The sequence below is a fragment of the Monodelphis domestica genome, chromosome 6, assembly GCF_027887165.1.
Source record: "Monodelphis domestica isolate mMonDom1 chromosome 6, mMonDom1.pri, whole genome shotgun sequence".
In the NCBI taxonomy this organism is placed as follows: Eukaryota; Metazoa; Chordata; class Mammalia; order Didelphimorphia; family Didelphidae; genus Monodelphis; species Monodelphis domestica.
Genome location: NC_077232.1, coordinates 100694373 through 100713575, shown reverse-complemented (window position 1 = coordinate 100713575; position 19203 = coordinate 100694373). Strand labels below are relative to the sequence as shown.

The following is a 19203-nucleotide window of genomic DNA, read 5'->3' as shown; positions in this document are numbered from 1 at the left end:
ATGCTACATTCCAATGAATCTGTGTTCTGATCGGTTATGGATGTTCCCCACAACCATGTAGAAGGTCACCTATCCATACCTGCCTCTCCTATTCAATTTGTGTTGGCATTGATAAAAGTCCCATTACTACATTTTCTGACATCTGATGGAATTCTAGTCATTTAGTTTGTCACCCAAAGTGCTAGGGGCTCTTCCTATCTCTCGTTCTCCTGATGCTGGAATGATGCTAGTGGAACCCAGGCCCAAGCATCAATTATCCCTCCATCTCAAAACAAGACTTACTCCATCTTTTTTAATTCAAATGTTTTCTCTGAGAACTCTTCCTGAATGATTTTTTCTTTGTAATGTGTTGCTTCTTGCCCACAATCACCATGTATGTGCCTCTCTATTGCCATTTGGGGATCAGTTAACTCACCACTACACAATTACAATGATAATGACAACAACAGATATTATGTAGCGCTTCACTTTTGGCAAAGTGCTCCCAATTGAGCCATCTTCTAAAAACTCTCAGAGGTTGCTCTCTCAGTTATCATTATCCCCATTTTACATATGAGGAAGCTGAGGCTTTGAGAAGTCTTAGGATCACAGAGCTAGTAAGTGTCTGAGGTGGGATATGAAAGTCAAATCTTCCTTAGTCCCAGTTCAGTACTCTAGCCATCACGATGTTCTGCCTCGTATATTAAGGTCATAAATATGGCCCCTTTTGGAACGTTTGTCAATTGAACCTACAGATGTCTTTGAATCTTCCTTTTCCTTAACTCTGAACACATGCTGATATGACATTTGTAAAACTTATTCCTAGAAGAGGAAGAGTTAAGCTCTTCTAACTTGGGCACAGTTTTAAAAATAAAGACAACCACACCACCACCAAGTCTGTCCCTGAGCTATTGAAAGCATGGTTGGGTGTGTTGATTTGAAGGCAGTGTGAAGGGGTATTATTAATAGTGCTGACACTATTAATATTTCAGGCTTCATTCCACATATGAAAGAGCATCTGGGAATCCAAGAGCAGGACACTTACCCCAGGGAAACAGAGACAGATTATTACAATGTGATGAAGAGAACAGAGGATAAACACCAAGTACCTACAAGTTATTTTTGATGAGGGTTTGGTATAATTCCAAAAGAACTGCTGAACAAGTATAAGAATTTTGTTTTTCTTTTCATTTTTAATATACTTTTTCCAATTACCTGTAATAACAATTTTTAACATTCCTTTTATAAAAATTTGAGTTTCAAATCCTCTCCCTCCCTCTGCTTTTTCCTTTCTAAGAGAGTATCCAACTTAATCTAGGTTGTGCATGTGTGATCATGCAAAACATTTTCCCATATTGGTCATGTTGTAGAAGAAGATTCACAAAACAAAAAAAAAAACACACATAAAAAAAGTAAAATGAAAAACAGTATGAGGGTAGCTAGGAGATTTAATGAATACAGAGCCAGGCCTGGATATGGGAGGTCCTGAGTTCAAATCTGGATTTAGACACTTCCCAGCTGTGTGACCCTGGGCAAGTCACTTAACCCCAATTACCTAGCTCTTACCATCCTTTTGCCTCAGAACTGTTATAACTAAGAGACAGTATAGCATGAGAAGAGGGTCTGCAGGGGACAGATATAGAGGATGGAGGCAGGAGACAAACAGGGAAAGAATTCTGGAATGTTGAAAAGAGGGTTGAGCTGAAAAACTGAGAAGCATTAGAGTCTCTCTGAGGGGTTTGTTGACTGCAAGCATCTAGGAGGCTTTGCTGCCAAGCTACCTGGTGGATTACCTTTACCTGTCCATTGCTATTAAGACCTGTGATTCCTGAGAAGATCCTTCAACTGAAACCAGCCTGACTCAACATCCAGTCAAGTGCAGCTGTTAGTGAGATCTAAGTCCATCCGGACTTGGGATCTTTCCCTGGGCTTACCACAAGCTTTCCCAAGCTTATCACAGACCAGTGCCTTAATATTAACTGGAGGGAGGGGGTTAGTGCAGAATTAGCTACAGCAGGGATTGTCCCCCCTCTTCTCTATATGTTCTATATGATCTACATACCCTCCTCTCATGCTATACCCTCTCTTATAACAGAACCAATATTTAGAATTGATTCTAAGACAGAATGTAAGGGTTGTTGTTGTTTTTTTAAAGAGAGAAAAACAGTATGCTTCAGTCCCCGTTCAGACTCCATCAGTTCTTTCTCTGGAGGTAAATTTCATTACAAGTCCTTTGGAATTGTCTTAGATTGTTGCATTGCTGAGAAAAAGCTAAGTCATCCATAGTTAATCATAGTACAATATTGCTGTTACTATGTAAATGTTCTCCTCATTTCACTTTGTATCAGTTCATGTAGGTCTTTCTGTATTTTCCTGAAACCATCCTGCTTGTCATTTCTTATAGCACAATAGTATTCCATTACAATCTTATCCACAACTTATTCAGCCATTCCCCGACTGATAGACATCCCTTTGATTTCCAAGTCTTTGCCACCACAAATTTTATTTTCTTTAATTTTAGGGAGAGTTGGGATAGGAGGGAGAAGAGGGCTATTGCTGGTGTTACCAAAAATAAAAGGAATGAAAAGAGAGTCACAGAAAAAAATTTTAATGCAAAGAAGAGAATAGAAGGCTACATAGAAAGTCAAGTGAACACGCTCTCTCTCCTCCCTTCTCTACCCTGCCCCCATCCCTTTCTCCTTCTATTTCTCCCTCCTCTCTTTTCTCGTCCATTTGCTAATGAAATATATATATATATATATTTGCATTGAATGATAAAATTGTAATTTTAGAATTAGATTACAGATGAAGAAAACTGAGCCTCAGATAAGCTAAATGACTTGACCAAGATCACGTAGATAGATACTGAGCTGAGATCCCCTGATTCCCAGTCCAGCCCTCATTCCTTTATCCTGTGCACATTTGTGTTGTCATTATTCACCTCGACACTTCAGCTCACATTAATGACCTTGTGCTCTTGTTATGCTTACATCTGTGTGGTCACTTGGGGCCCTTTGAATTTATCAGTCACCCAGAAAGTAGCCTAATGAATCAAATCATATAGATTATATTCCACAGACCATTCAAGGATAATTCAGAAGTTCAACTGTAGTATTGGAATAATTGGGATCAACTCAATGACTTTTCAAAGTTTGCTTCATCTCATAATTCCATAATTTTATAGCTCTGACTCTAATCATCCTGGTTTGTTTGTTTGTTTTTTTCAAATACTTTATCTAATAAGTATTTATTTTTCAGTTATAGAAAACTAGTCTGTGTCCAGCAAATCAAAATAAGAGTATCATGCAATTGGGTTTTTTACCCACATGATAATTTGTGGTTCTTTAATGTCACAGTTGATTTTCAAATGTGCTCTGGAACCATGAGAGCCAGAGTCAAAGGTTACGAGGGAGGAGAGGACTCAAAACTTTCCAAAGGGAATTTGAATAGCTTTTTCTAGCTTTTACCATGTTTTTTAAACCTTTCTCTTGGGAGGCTCTGTCACTTTCTTGCAGCAAAATACCCACAGGAGAAATGAAGGCCAAAATCAATCCATTTTGTTGAGCAACCTAGACTACTCTTCTGATTCTTCATTTTTGCTTCTGAAATCCATTTCTGATTAAATCTATTAGTCATTTAGGTCTTTAAACAGCAGCATCTCTCTGCTCCTATTTTTGTGCTCAAACTTTACCATGTTATTTGTGCAGGATTATCCAGAATATATATTTATAACCAGGTGACTCACAGAGCCTTGTTATGGGGCAAGGAGTTTGCTTGTGAATGTCATAGTCCACTTGAGCTAATTAGGGCATTTTTGGTTTCACACATACTTAAAAAAATGTTTCCCCCAGGTTACTCATAATACTTGGGCAAACACTGACCTCCCCAGCTACAATTCTCCTTGTCAGTTCCTCTTCTGTATGAAAGATAAAATGGTCATCAAGGCAAGTCAGTAATGTATCAGATGCAGTGCTTTCTTTTAGTTCCTTTTTTTTTTTGTAAGAAAGGGCTCATCAAGGGACAACTAGGTGGTCAATGATTGAGAGCCAGGCCTAGAGATGGGAGGTCCTAGGTTCAAATCTGGCATGAGATACTTCCTAGCTGTGTGACCCTGGGCAAGTCACTTAACCCTCAATTGCCTAGCCCTTACCACTCTTCTGCCTTAGAACCAAGACAGAAGGTAAGAGTTAAAAAAAAAAAGAAAAGAAGAGGCTCATCAGATCATCTATTTAGAACTGGAAGGGACCATGGAGATCTAACATAACTGGTATTTTATGATTGAGGAAACTAAGATCCAGAGGAGTTATGAGGTATCCTTGGTTGTATATATAATAAATAAATGGTAGATAGATAGAACCAGAATTCAAACCCAGTTCCCTCTGACTCCATATCCAACACTTTTCACACTACCTCTCAGGTAACTGAAAATCCTCATTTCTAATAAATGCTAATAATAAATGTTGTTTTATTTGTTCATCATTATTATGCTTCTGTCAGCTTTATTCTCTATCAAAAATTCACTATCCATTTTTTTCCTGGCCCAGTGGTCTATAGTATACTTTCTCCTAATTATTCCCATTTCTTTTTCCTTTTTTCTAAATACTCTCCATCTTGCTTCCCCCACCTGTTAGGCTGTGAATTTCCAAAGAGGTTTGTACCTTCTTTTTTCTTAAAAAAAAAAAAACACCTTACTTTCTACTTTAGTAACAACTTTAAGATGAAAGAATGGTAATGGCAAGGACTAGGCAAATGAGATTAAATGACTTGTCCATTGTCACATAGCTAGGGCATATCTGAGGCTCCAGACTTGGTGCTTTATCCACTGTGCCACCTAGCTGCCCCAGTTTAAATCTTCTTAATATTGAGTGATACTCTGCCACCCTTTTTGTCCAATCTAGTTTTTAAATATGCATATATAAAGCCATGTCTTGCTTATTTCTCTTTATCTGTTCTTTCTCTGACAGTGGACATAGACAAGTTATTCTTCAAACAGTCTCCTGTATATAATGTTCTCTTGGTTCTGCTCATCTCACTCCATAATTTTATGCAGGTCTTTCCATGTTTTTAAAAAATTAACCTGCTCATCATTTCTCATGATCTAGTAGTATTCCATCACCATCTACTCCTTTGGAACAAGGCATACTTTTACATGACTATAGTTTCATCAAGGTTCACCAAGGTTCAGTGATGCTTGTGAAGACAATAGAGTACGTGTCAAAACTGGCCATCCTTGTTAAAGACCTAGCTCTGACTCTACCTCCAGCGGGAAGCTTTCCCTGATTTCCTGCAACTGGAAGTGACCTTTTCCTCCTTGAATCATTAAGGTTGTTCTCTGTAATGTCATCTGTGCACTTCAACATTTAAAAATGTTGTTGTTTAGTCATTTTTTAGTTGTCTCCAACTCTTTGGGACCTCTTTTGGGGTTTTCTTGGCAAAGATTCTAAAGTGGTTTATCATTTCCTTCTCTAGCTCATTTTATATATGAAGAAACCGAGGCAAACACGGCTGAGTGACTTGCCTGGGGTCACACAGCCAGAAAGTGTCTGAGGTGGGATTTAAGTCTTCCTGAGTCCAGCCCTGGCATTCTAATCCACTATACCATCTAGCTGTTATAGCATCATTTATGTACATGTCCTATTCTCTTATTAGCCTGTTCATTCTTTCAAGGTGAGGTCTGAGTTGTTTTTTATCTCTGCATCTCCATTGTCCAGGTAAGTCACTTAACACTATTTGCCTTAGTTTCCTCATCTGTAAAATGAACTGGAGAAGAAAATGGCAAACCACTCCAGAACCTTTGCCAAGAAAACTCCAAATGGGGTCACAAAGTGTTTTAGCATACTGCAAAGAGGAAGTGCTTAATAAATGTTCTGAACTGATTTAAGTTGAATTGAATTTAATCATTCTGTAAGCATATAGAATATACTATGTGCCAAGAGGCAGCAGGGACCAGGGGCTAGAGAGCCAACATCAAAGGCAAGAAGACCTGAGTTCTAGTCTCGCCTCTGACAAAAGTCTGTGTGACCCCTGGGCCAGTCCCTTAACTTTTTGGTGCTTTCATATATACATATTTTATATAATTAAATTTTTTATTTAAAATTTTTATTTTCACTTTTATTTTATTTATTTGTTATTTTATTTTATTTTCATTTTATATAATTAAATTGTTTATATATACATTTAATTTATATATTATGTATAATATATACTTATATAATATAGTAACTATATTTTTATATATACATATATAAATAAATAACTATAAAGGTTACAGAGATAGTGACTGACCCGCATTGGTGGAGGGAGCTTCCTCACCCAGGAGTCTCCCATGCCACTGAAATCCTAGGTCCAGTTCCCTGCCCTTACTCCGACAGTGTGCCAGGTCCTGCAGTCTTCATCAAAGACCTTATTCAAGCTTTGGTGTTCAAGAGGGGGTGGGGATTGATCTTACCAAAGCTGAAGCCCTCTATCACAAGTACAGACCACTGCAGCTAGGATGTCAAAATGGAAGTTTCCTTCGGCGTGCAGACCCTGGCTCCTCTACATTTGCTAGACCCAAATCTGGTTAGGGAGACAGAGGCAGAAACTGTACGTGGGCAAATTGCATTGGAAATGAAAGCATTTCACTGAGGCGCAGACAGTTTTCACATCTGAAAGGCTCTGATTGCAATTTCACAGAGATGCTTTTGTCTTTTTTCTCTTCTCTCCTCCCCCTCCACACCTCCTCTCTCTTTCTTTCTAAGGAAATATGGTGTTTGGAAAAAGCATTACCTTGACAACTCTGAAGATCAAAGTTAGAGAATGGAATCTTAAAAGCTCCGACCCTGGAGGAGCAGTGGGGCTTCATACATAGCGAGGCACTATGTGTCCATCCCTGCCTCAGTGTAATTATGCAGATGAAAAGGAATAAACATATAGTATGTAGTATTTGCTATGTGCCAGACACTGTGCTGAATGCTCCTTACAAATATTACCTCATTTATCCTCACAATAATAACCCTGGGAAGTAAGTGCTATTATTATTCCCCATTTCACAGCTGAGGAAACTGAGACAGACAGCAGTTGGATGATTAGCCCAGGGTCATATAGCTAGTAAGTGTCCGAGGCCAAATTTAAAGTCATCTTTATTCTCTATGCCAGAGGCATGAAACTTGTTGTCTGAACTAGAACAAAAATATAATGTAATATAGGTAATATTTATTTGTGATTTTCTAAGTCGATATAGCTCACAGTGGGTAGTTAGGTGGCTCAGTGGCTAGAAAGCCAGATCTGGAGGTGGGAGGTGCTGGGTTCAAATTTGACCTCAGACACTTTCTAGCTTTGTGACCCTAGGCAACTACCACTCTTCTGTCTTGGAACCAATTCCTAATATAGATTCTAAGACAGAAGGTAAGGGCTATTTTTTTTTTAAGAAAAAAAGAAGAATCTTCTTGTAGAGATGGGATTTTTATCTGGGTTTCATTATCCAAGGAAACCAGGGGAAGAGGAAGAACCCAGACTCCGAAGATAAACAAGGGAACCAATGCCACTGGATCAAAGGGTAGTTGGGGGAAGGGAGAAGGGGAAGAAGACTAGAAAGGTTGCAGGTGAGCAGATTATGAGGGGTTTCATGTACTAAACAGTATTTTATATTTGATCCTGGAGGCAATAGAGAATCACTGGATCTTATTGAAGTGGGGAGGGTTATATGGTCAGAACTGTGCTTTAGATAATATAATTTTGACAAGATAGACCAGAGTGGGGAGAGATTTGTGACAGGCAGACCAGACTAACAGCCCAGGTATGAGCCCTTGAGGGTTTGTACTGAGGTGGCACAGTATCAGAGGAGAGAAGGGAGGACATTGAGAGAGATGTTGCAAAGGCAAATATTGACAAGACTTGGCAACACATTGAATACAAAGGCTGAGACTTAGCAACAAACTGGATATGAGGGGATATGAGGGAATATGAGAGAGGAGTTGAGGATCCGGGTTGCCCCTTGGGTGACTGGTAGCTCATGGTGACGGGAAGCTCATGGTACTCAGGACAGTAATAGAGAACTCTGGAAAGTGGGAGAGTTGGGGGAGAAAAGATCAATTCAATTTTTAGATATGTCGAGTCCAAAATGTCTATGAGACATCAAGTTTTAAATGTCCAAATGGAAGTTGGAGTTGTGGGTCTGGAGGTTAGGAGAGAGGTTAGAGCTGTCCTAATGATTTCCACCTTGCCTGGGCAAAGGAGACATTGACGGTGGTATTATGAGTCTCCTTCTCTTAGGGTCAGCAGTGCACCCTGACTGGAAGAAGCAGCTTTACAGATGTAAAGGAGTCCTAGGGGGTTTTCATCAATACAGTCAAAACAAGTATAGAGATTTTGTGGACTCCCACCATCTTGTGGGCAACTGACTCTCAGGGGTCAATGTCAGATGACAATGACTTAATTACCATCTGGGATGTCAAGCCTAGTTGAGTAAAGGTCAAAATGTCCCATAGGTTTCCCTTCTGGTTATCAGAATGATGGTGATCAATCAGTGGGTTGGGAGTGTGAATTGAGAGGGTAGATCAATTATAGGTACTCTTACTGGGTGATCTTTGTCTAACCAAATCTTTGTTGGCCAAATGTTGACATAACTAATGAAGCAACTGAATCAACTCCATATTCACATTCTTTCTTTATCATGAAACCATCAAACATCATATCAAATGAATCTGTAACTAAAAAGGACAGCTTGAAATCCCACTATGAAGACATGAATAATGAAGATGGAGGGCGTGGACTTCATCATTTTACTGTGCTTGTTCAGCTAGTCTTTTAGTACTTATAAGGAGCATGAACATCATAGACAGACCACCATGAAAATAACTAAACCTTCTTCCTTTACACTGAATGTGGGTACATAGTGAATATTTTGACAAGCTTTAATTCAGTTCAATATTTATTAAGCACTTCCTGTTACATTTTGCTCAGTACTTGAAGATATGGCAAGTTTACATAGAACATATTCCCTGCCCTAATAGAATTTCTTGTGCCCTAAAACTAGAACCTTTAACCATAGAGATTCTTTACCTATTTTGTGTCATGAACTCCTAGGTAGTCTGGGGAAGCCCTGGACCCTTTCTTCAAATGAGATTTTTGAATAATTGAAGGAAAAATTAAATTTTGATTCAAAGCTAAGGAAAAGAGACATGTTTTTCTCCATAACCAAGTTCACTAAGACCCTCTAATCTTATCTTTGAATTAAATTATGTTAACCTATATTTTAATATTCTGTGATTTTAATAAAAAAGTTGGTACCAGGGAAGAAGAAAGGAAACAAGAATTTATTAATCACCTAATATGTTCCAGCACTGTACTAGATGCTTTACAAATAGTTTCTTAGAATATTATCAACCCAGAGAAAAACTGCTGAAATATGTCATTTGGGTTCAAGAAATAGAGATGCCCAAAGGTTGTATGCTCAGAAGATTCCCAATTGCATATCAATTATAATGATCTTGTTCAATTGACAGTTTTTTCAAACAGTATTATTAGGTGCCTTCCATGGGCTAGAAACTGGCTTATGTCTCCACTTTCCATACATTATGCTCATAGGTAAGAAATAGAGGAAATTTGTTTAAAATTGACGGTGATTGGGAGTGAGGCATTAACAATGAGGGAATCAGGAAAGGCTTCTTAAAGGGAGTAATACTTAATTTGAGCCTTTAAGGAATGTCAGAATTTCAAGAGACAAGAAGTAAAAAAGGAGAACATTGCAGCCATGGGGTAAAGCCTGTGCAAACTCTCAACCCATAAAAGCTATTTTCTTATATTTTAAAAATCTGTGAGAATGGATTATGCATGCATGCATCAAGGGGATCTTCGAAGAAAATATGAGAAGAAAACAGGCAGACTTTTATAGACTTTTTTTTGCAACCAATTGTCTATGGTAACACAATTGACTGAGATGAATGTGACATATATAACTTAAAATTATTCATTAATCTGTTCCAGATGCAACTATGGAGATGACTTTGTTCAAAGATCTGCTAAATAGAAATATCAAATAAGCCAACAAGCAGGGAAATGTCTGCTTACCTAATATGTTTATCAGTGTTGCAGAAGGTTTTTAGCATAGAGGTATTCATCCTTTCCTAGTTCCACCTCTAAACAAGAATTTAATATTGAAGCTAAAGTTCTCCACAAATTCTCATTGCAGATAGCGTCCAGCCTCCTCATTGAAAAGCAAAGGAAATTAATGTTACTATTCACAGAAAAGGCCAACTATATTTAAAATGTCTACTGTCCAAACTATGGTTTGTGGTCAAAAGCATTGAACTTTGAGTTAATTCATAGCACATATATTATGGACAGACATTATAGATAGACAATTTCCTGGGACTAAGATTAGTTAGTAGCAAGAGATAGAGGTAAATCATATTTGGGAAATTGTGTAGTACTTTCTGTGTTCTCAAGATGTCCTAAGATATGAATGTTTATCTCTTTCTCTTTTGTTATTCTTTTTATTTTTAATTAACAAGTATTTATTTTCTTTCCCTCTTACCCATCCCCATTTTAAAAGGGAACAGGAAAAACAAATTATTTCTTTATAATGAAACCATCAAACATCATATCTATAAAGGCATTTCTACCTTGTCTATGTCATTCTGCATCTTGAATCCATAATGTTTCTTTCAAGAAATGGGTGTCATTCAATCCTCTGGAATCATGTGCATCTTTCCATATATATTGAAGATCTCAAATCGATCAAAGCTGTTTGTTTTTATAGCATCATTATTATTGTATAAATGGTTCTCCTTGTTCTGTGTACTCTACATTGGTTCATGCAAGTGTTCCCAGGTATCTCTGAACCCCATCCCTTTTGTGGTTTCTTTCTTCCTGTCTCTTTAACACCAATATCTTCCTGATGCCATTTTAAAGCTTTTTAGCCAAAATGACTTCTTTGCTATTCTTTGTATATGATGTTTTAATTTCTTCTTCCCTTTTCTTTGCACAACCAGTCCCTGCTCCTGAATCTCTTCCTTCACACTTACCCTGTATACTGTAGCTACTTTCAAAGCAAGATCAGATGCCACATCTTTGTGGGAACCTTTCCTAATCTCCCCATTTGTGCTCTAGCTTTCTAGTTCCAAGTTACTTTGAATTTATTCTGTATGTATTTGACATATATTTATCTATATACATATTGGGGCTTCCCCTAGTAGAATGTTAGCTCCTGGAGGGCAGCTTCATTTTTCTTATGTCCCCAAAGCATAGCACAATGCCTGCTGTATAGCAGGTGCTCAATAAATGCTTGTTGAATTGAATTGAGTTGAATCACAACTTCAGACATATCAAAATAACATATGAGTATTCAAAAGGGCACTTGAAAGAGGCAAGACAATTGCACTTCATTTTCCTCATCTGTACAAATGTGCTCATTGAACCCCTGTTTCACGCTCCATGTGGGGCAAGGCACTGAGGGGGATACCAAAATATAACAACGGGGTTCTAGCCCTTTAGGAATGTATGACCTACTAGCAAAATGTGTGTTAGACTGGTTTGAGTGCAGAAGATCATAAATTTAGAGCCGAAAGCTGCCTTAGAAATCACCTAGTGCAAGCCCTCTGTTGGACAAGTGAGGAACCCAACACTTAGAAAGGTTGTAGTTTGTCCAAAGGCACATAAATAGGAAGGGGTGGGCCTGGACCAGAATCCAGGGCCCCCACTTCTAAGTCCAGTACTCTTAATACTACACTATATTGCCTCTCCTCCACTCCTCTTGTAGCCTCTACACACTTATTGTAAAGAAACACTGTCTAGAGAGTATGGATTCTATGGGTCTTTCCCCTGTTTTTGGTCCCTCATTCTTCCTCCCTCCACAGAGGAATAGAGTGCCTGAATAAGAAAAAAGCTAAAGAAAAAAAGTGACTCTTCTCTCTCCCTCTTCCTCTCCCTCTTCCTCCTCTTCCTTCCCTTCCTCTCTGTCTCTGTCTGTCTGTCTGTCTGTCTGTCTGTCTGTCTGTCTGTCTCCCTCTCTCCACTCTCTCTCTTGCCTTTTTTTCTCTCTCTTTGTTGTTTTAGGAACAATGCTTCAAACAGAGTGAGCTTTCCAAAACACCACCTGAAGGAAGAAAATGCCAAGAACAATTAGGGGCAAAAATAGAAACCAACAAGGAAGAGGAAGAAAGGTAAAGGAGCGTCATTCCTTATGACTAATGAGAACAGTTTGCCTTTAGGTAGCTCTTATTTTGTTCTAAATTGCTTTACATACTTTATTTCCTTTGGCTTCACAGCAGGGCTGTGAGATTAAGTAGAGGCGGTATGATTTTCCAGATGAGGAAATTGGGACTCCCAGAGGTTATGTAAGTTGCTTATGATCACCTGATTAATAAGTAACACAGGTGGAGCTTGAACCAAATATTCTCTCCACTATAGCAGATTGAGTACATGAGAACTCAGGGTTGGAAGAGAACAGTTCTCTGCCTTAGAAGTGTGGGTTTAGGGTAAGGTAATATTAATAATTCCTCATATTTCTAGGACAGTTTATAGTTTATAGTCTTTTCTTTAAAATAAGCCTGTAAAATAGATAGTACGTATCATTGTTCTGTGCCTACAGATGGGAAAATTGAGGCTCAGAGATATTATGATTCCAAAAGTGAAACAACACAACTAAAGCCCATCAGTATTAGAACCAGAATTAGAACCTGATTTTTCCATAAATTTCATCAAGAACATCCTCTGTTCAAAGACCTGTTTGAGGATCTGAGGAGATGCAGATGTGTTCGAGAGGTCCCTGCCCTTCAAACTCATACTATTTGAATGGTGAAATGAAAAACATATGAAACTATATGCCAGTGCAGGTTAGCCCAAGACTAGGTGTCAAAATGAATGCTACTGAGAGTAAAGGCTATCATGTCCTCTAGTGGCTCCTCTCTCCCTGACTTCACTGCTATTTTTGGTTTTTCCACTAAAGAGAAAGCTCCTCTTTTCCTTTTCTCCCTGCCATATGTGGATCTTAGGATTTATACCTAGAGGGAACCTTAGAGATTGAAGAGTCCAACTCCCTTTTTTGACAGATGATGAAACTTTGGTACAAAGACATTAAATGATGAGTTCAGGGTTAAAAGTAGAAGAGCCAACATTTGACCCCATACCCTATGCCTTAAATCCAAGGTTCTTTCTGCCACACCAAACAATTAGTTCTTAACAAAAATTTGGAGATCATTATAACTGGTAGCAGAATCATGACAAAGCGTTTTGGTCAGGGATCATCATTTGAAGCCTCCTAAACAGGAACTAGCTTCAGATTCCCTCTCTGACATGCATTAATGCCATATGACCATGGTTAAAACACTCAGTTCATCAGCAAGTGGTTATTTAGCACCCATTCCATGTCAATCATGGTGCAGGGCCCTGGGGACACAAATATCAAGATGAAAAAGCCTCACTCTCAATGAACATACATTCTGTTGGAAAGATGCATGCTCACAGAAAACTCAACAACAACAAAAAATCCAGTAATAATAGCACTAACATTTATATAGAGCAAGCACTGTGGTGTGAACTAAGAGGAGAGGATGAATTCTAGAGATGCTGAGGAGGTTGAACTACCTGGCTAGAGCAGGATGAGTGAGTGAGAGTAAAGAAGCAAGGATGACTAAAGTTTTGAACTTGGAAAAATAGTGAAGCTCTCAATAGAAATATAGAAGTTAGGAGGAGGAGTGGGTCTAGAGGGAAATACATTGACACCTGTTTTGTACATTTTGATTCTGGGATGCCTGTAAGGGAGGCAGAAAGATGGTGCTGGTCTTAGAGGCAGCAGGAACTGTTCAAATCCTGCCTTAGATCCTTACTAGTTGTGTGGCACACTAGCTACACCAGTCATTTAATCCATCTGATGTTTCGTTTCCCACTGTAAAATAAGGGGGTTGGATTTAATGGCTTCTAAGGTCTCTTCTAGTTCTAAATCTGTGATGCTCTGATTAATTTCCTGGTTCAAAAAAGAAATTTTTGAATAGAAGGAAGGCCAGAAAAAAGCCCGACAAGCAGGAAAATTTTGAAAGCTCTGGGTTGATCTTACTGTATATACTTAAAAGAAAGATGCTATAAAAGAGACCCCCAGTTTCATTAGTTCTTCCCTCCATCTTTTCTATTATGTAAATTCAAATGCCCATATTAATTGCTATTTCTTTAGTTCAGAATCAAAATTAAAAATTAGAAAGAAATGCCAATAGAGTATCTAGCTATAAATGTTAAATCGGAAGTTGGGGGGCACAAGATTGAAGCTCCTTAGGAGAGAGTTGAGTGCCCTGGTGGACAATTAGATAGCAATAACTTAAAAGGAAGAGGGTTGTTGAGTGGCAGTATTAGAGATAATATGCAGATCTGTAGGGGAAAGTATGGCTCTACCGAGAAAAAGATTATTAGAGCAATTCTCTGAAAATGATCTAATGGTTTTAGAGCATGTTGGTCTCAATATAGACCGAAATGGTAACAGCTTCTGAATATCTTACCATGGATGGGCAGCCATGATAAAAGTACTACCTGTACCTCAATGCCATTCAGTTTCTTGCCCAAGATTCTATAATCCTTATCTTTGACAATGCTCTTGAGCTTCTCTCTGGGAATTTCCTTTGTATCTGCCTAAGTCACCAGAAGTGAGTAATAGTCATCTATTTAGACAAATTTGTCTAAATTTAGGGTTAGGGCTAGGGTTAGCTTGCATGTATGCCCATTGTTATGTGACTGACAAAGAATTATTTCAGTCCCCCTAAGCAAGGAGTCACCAGTCACTACTATTCTCTTCTTCCTCTGATTCTCACTCGGGGGAAGATAGAATAAAACCATGTTAATGCCTATATAACTAATGATAGTTTTAACCTAAATAACCATATTGCTAAAAGCTTCACTTTAAAGAAGACTTTCCCCCACTTTTTCTTTGTAATTTTCAACTTAGTTAGCTGAAGTAGATTGCTGTGTTTGGGCCAACAATCCTGCCTTTTGGCATTTGACGTCAGCATTTTCATTGCCCTGACAGTCATTTCCATTGTGACATCTGGCATCTGGATCTTTCAGATATCCCACTTTCAGCTTTCTCCCCACTTTTTTTTCTGAATTAGTCAACACTCAGATCACTTTTATCTGCACGGCTTTCATGTGGGACTGTTTCTACAGGTACTTAGGAGTAAAAAGGAAAATTGGAATGCTTTTGTTGCTTTACAAGAATATGATATTTTTGGCCATAAATCTGGCTTTAGACAGATCAATTTATATACTTACACAGGTATAAAATATTTAGATAGATAGAATAGACCTGTCTATGCCTTTTCCTCCTCAGACAGAATGTCCTCCTTCCTCACCTTTACCACTTACAATGTCTAGTTTGTTACAAGGTTTAGTTGAAGTATCTCTTTCTACAAGAGGTCTATCCAAGGCCCCCATTAGTGTCCTCCCACCAAATACATTTGCAAATATTTATTATGGACTATTTACATGTATGTGGTATCTACTAGATTGTATATTGTATAAACTATGCTACATACTACACACAATGTACTGATTACATATTACATATACTATATACTATTTATATATGTTTAGTATATTATGTTTAATATTTACTTATCTTGATGGCATAGTGACTAGAATTCAGGACTTGGAGTCAGGAGGACCTGAATGCAAACCCTTTCTCCAAACCTTCCTAGCTGTGTGACCCTAGGGATGTCATCTAACTTCTCTGTGCCTCTGTTTCCTCATTTGTAAAATGGGGATAATAATAGCACAAATGAGCTAAAACATGTAAAGGGCTTAGCAAAATTTCAAATATTTTATATAAACACAAGCTTTATTATCTTCTTGTTCTGCTTCATCCTTTCTTCCTTGAATGTAAGCTTCTTGAGAGCAGGGACTGTTTTTCTCTTGTTTCTGAATGCCTAGTACCCATTGCAATATGTAGCACATAGAAGAAACTCCATAAATCTGTTAAATTGCACTCTTGAGTTCTATGCTAATACCCTATTTGGTTCCATTATCTTTAAAGGTTGGAAAGATCCTGCAGACAAAAAGAGTACAAACAGACTCCCATCCTAAAAGAGGAAGCATCCCAGACCCAGACCTTCCCAGAAGATTGGCAAAACCAGAGAGCCAGTTTGCAAGCACAGGTAGAATGGGGCCATTGCCATGGATTGCCTAGGGCCATGTTGCATTCACTTGGTGTTGGTTTATGCCTCTACATCTTGGGTACAAATGAAGTTCTTTATGTTCACGTGTTGTAGGGGCAGAAGTGGGGAATGCTTTTTTTGTTTGTTTGTTTGTTTTTTACCTTGATTGATCCCTTCCTTTTTTAACTCTGTCTTCTACTTATAGAAGCGGCATGAAATAATGGATAGAGTTAGAAAGGATTTAAGAGTCCTAGGACTCTAGGAACTTGAAATTCAGAAGATGTGGGTTCAGATTCTGCTTCAGATATTTACTAGTTAGCTGTTCCTGGGCAAGTCACTTAGAAGATGTGTGCCTCAGTTTCCTCATCTGTAAAACAAGGGACTTGAACCTGATAATTTTTGAAGTCAATTCCAACTCTAAATCTCTCCTACTTTCCAAACCTCAAAACTCCTTCTCCAGAGCTCCCATGGAGACAGGACCATCATACTGAAGGGGTACCTTATGAAGGCACTGGTCTGTATCATCAAAAGTCACTGCTTCACTGGAAAGAATAATAGCTAACATTATACTGCTTTAAGTTTTGCAATGTGGTTTACACAATTATGTCATCTAATCCTTACAACAAACCTGTCAGGCAGGAACTACGGTTTTCCCTGTTTTAAGGATGAGGATGCTGAATCTGAGAAAAGTGAAATGGATTGCCCAGAGTAACATAGAGTCTGAATTCAGAACTTCTTGATTCCAAATGCAATATATGCAGCGTTAAGCTATCTGATATCACATCTCTTCTTAGCACTCCCGGTTGCCTCTTCTTAAATATCCCTTATCTTAACTATAGTCAATGAAACAGTTCTTTGTCCTGTTGGAGATCTTTATTAACTCTGGCTGTCCCACTTTATCCAGTCCCCGAGAGCCTTTCTGACTATACTGAACTGGAGAATTCGCCCTTCTATTCTCAAGGCTACTTATTGTTGCTCTCTTGGCTCTCTCTTAGAATCTGATAATGATGGCACTTTTGCACCAGAACATAATCCTGGAGGGAGCTTTATAGGGGAGAAACCCCACCGCCACTCTAAACACATATGCATGCATGCATGGGTAAGAGCTCTGGGGTGCTGACTGAATGATCCTTCTGTTATTTGAAGATTTCCCAGATGAAGAAGGCTCTGGAGCAGTCTGCCCACAACTACAGAGAAGACTTGCAGGAGTTGAAGCAACTATCTGACAAAGAACGGGAGAAGCTTTTCCAGGAACTTCAAGATTACATCAAACAAAGCCAGACTGTTAAAACCCAGCTCGAGGCCTCCCATCAAGAAGCCCTAAAGGTCATGGAAGACACCAAAAACCAAGAGCTGAAGGTAATGTTTGAATGGCAGTAAGGACACAAGGAGCCCTGCCTCAGGTCAGACTCATGAGCCTTTTAGCACAGGGGTTTTGCTCTGGAGCCATAACCTGGGGATATGTTGGGGCTCTCCTCAGAGGTCACAGGATATACCTTTAACATCCTATTTTTTTATCCTGAATTCAGGCTGTGGTTCTGTTATCTCTTGATTTAATATGAAAAAAATCTATTTCTCTTCCCAGCTCACCTCATAGCTTGATACTGATCAGTTTTCCTAAATTTTGATCCCCTCTTCTGCTAATACTCCTTATGTTTTATTTTCTCTAGGTACTAAATGAGCTCATTTTAACTCCACCTGCTAGAGATAACCAGGGATGAGGGCTGCTTGGTGTATGAGGGACAAAAGTGGGAAGGAAAAATCTGGGTAGTCATGCTGGACTGCTCCTGTCTGTAGTTAAGCATCAGAGGATTCCAAGCACCTCTGAGTAGTTTGGGTAGCAGAGGAGAAGAGACACCATAGAGTAATGGAAAGAGTGCAGGATGGGAAGTCACAACTGGATAATGACCAAGCCCAAACTAGAACCATTTTAAAAGCATTTCAGGTACACACCTTGTGACGAGCCATCAACAGCCCCATCTTTGTATGGGGAGAACCAGGGATCACTCTGAAAGGCTGTGCTTCTGACTGCTTGTGTCTTTGCAACGGATGAAGTGGCGATGAAGTGTTTCTAATTGGAGCTCTCTGAGCCTAGCAACCATTGCAAATGAGAAGGAAGATTTCTCTGATTTTGACAAATGATGGGCTTTTCTCTGTTCTCTGTAGTGACTGGGAGGAAAATGAGGGAAGTACAATATGCAGGAAAATACCAAGAGATAAGAGAAGACCAAGGCCCACATACATCTGTGAGGCTGTATTGCGGGGACTAATTGAGACAAATAGATGCACAATTCTTTAAGTGCCCTTTAGAGGAAAATGTCTAGCCTGGTGTTAAAACAGCTGTTAATATCTCTCATGAAGGATCTTTACATATGCTGGGAAAAACAAAACCAAACCCAACCTCTTTGCCATCCTGGCCAGTTGCCAAAAGTTTTCTTTTGTCAGGAATCTCTCTCTTGCTTTTCTTTGTCCTCAGGAGGTAGAGGAACGTCTAAAGAAAGAATATAGCCACTCTTTCCAGATTCAGCATCAATCTCACCAACTGGAACTCCAGGCCTTGGAAGAAAAGGCAAGCAAAGACCTTCAGGGGGAACGCGAGAGGATACAGAGACAGCAGGCTCTCTTACTAGGTATACAAGAAATCAGCCATGCAGACTAGCCTGGCTCCACTGGCCAAGAGAAACTGAATAAGCCCCATCTGGCCACTCAGGGTTTTCATGAGCAATGATCATTTGCATTATTTAACTCTCTCATGTTCCTCAAGCTGGGCATTTGGCTTAAGGTGGGTGTTGGAGAGGGAGGGAGATGTAGAAAGAGGAGTGGGGATGATGCCTGTTTCCACTGGCATTTGTGAGATTGGAAGTAAACCCCTGGAATTGGTCTTCATTTTATCCTTGTATCCCCTGTGCTTAGTATGGCACTGAGCCACAGTATGGCACTTAACTGATTATTGGATTGGATGTCTAAATTGGCTGCTTTATAGCAGAAATAGAAAAGTGAGGTTTAGACGTGTACATACATACACACACACACACATATTGACATCTGCGTATATATGGATTCACATGCATTATATGTCACTAGGGGGTACAGTGGGTAGAGCATTGGG

General features: G+C 39.0%; 1 protein-coding gene across 2 annotated transcripts in view; it reads left to right on the top strand.

The window, feature by feature from the left end:
* FAM184B (family with sequence similarity 184 member B) overlaps positions 1–19203 on the top strand; it is a 116600-nt gene that overhangs the window by 82168 nt on the left and 15229 nt on the right. For both annotated transcript variants that reach the window (XM_007496682.3, XM_007496680.3), the window contains exons 7-10: positions 12016–12122; positions 15974–16094; positions 17241–17453; positions 18571–18724. In XM_007496682.3, the coding sequence (XP_007496744.1) occupies positions 12016–12122; positions 15974–16094; positions 17241–17453; positions 18571–18724 (595 nt within the window). The remainder of the gene's footprint in view (positions 1–12015; positions 12123–15973; positions 16095–17240; positions 17454–18570; positions 18725–19203) is intronic.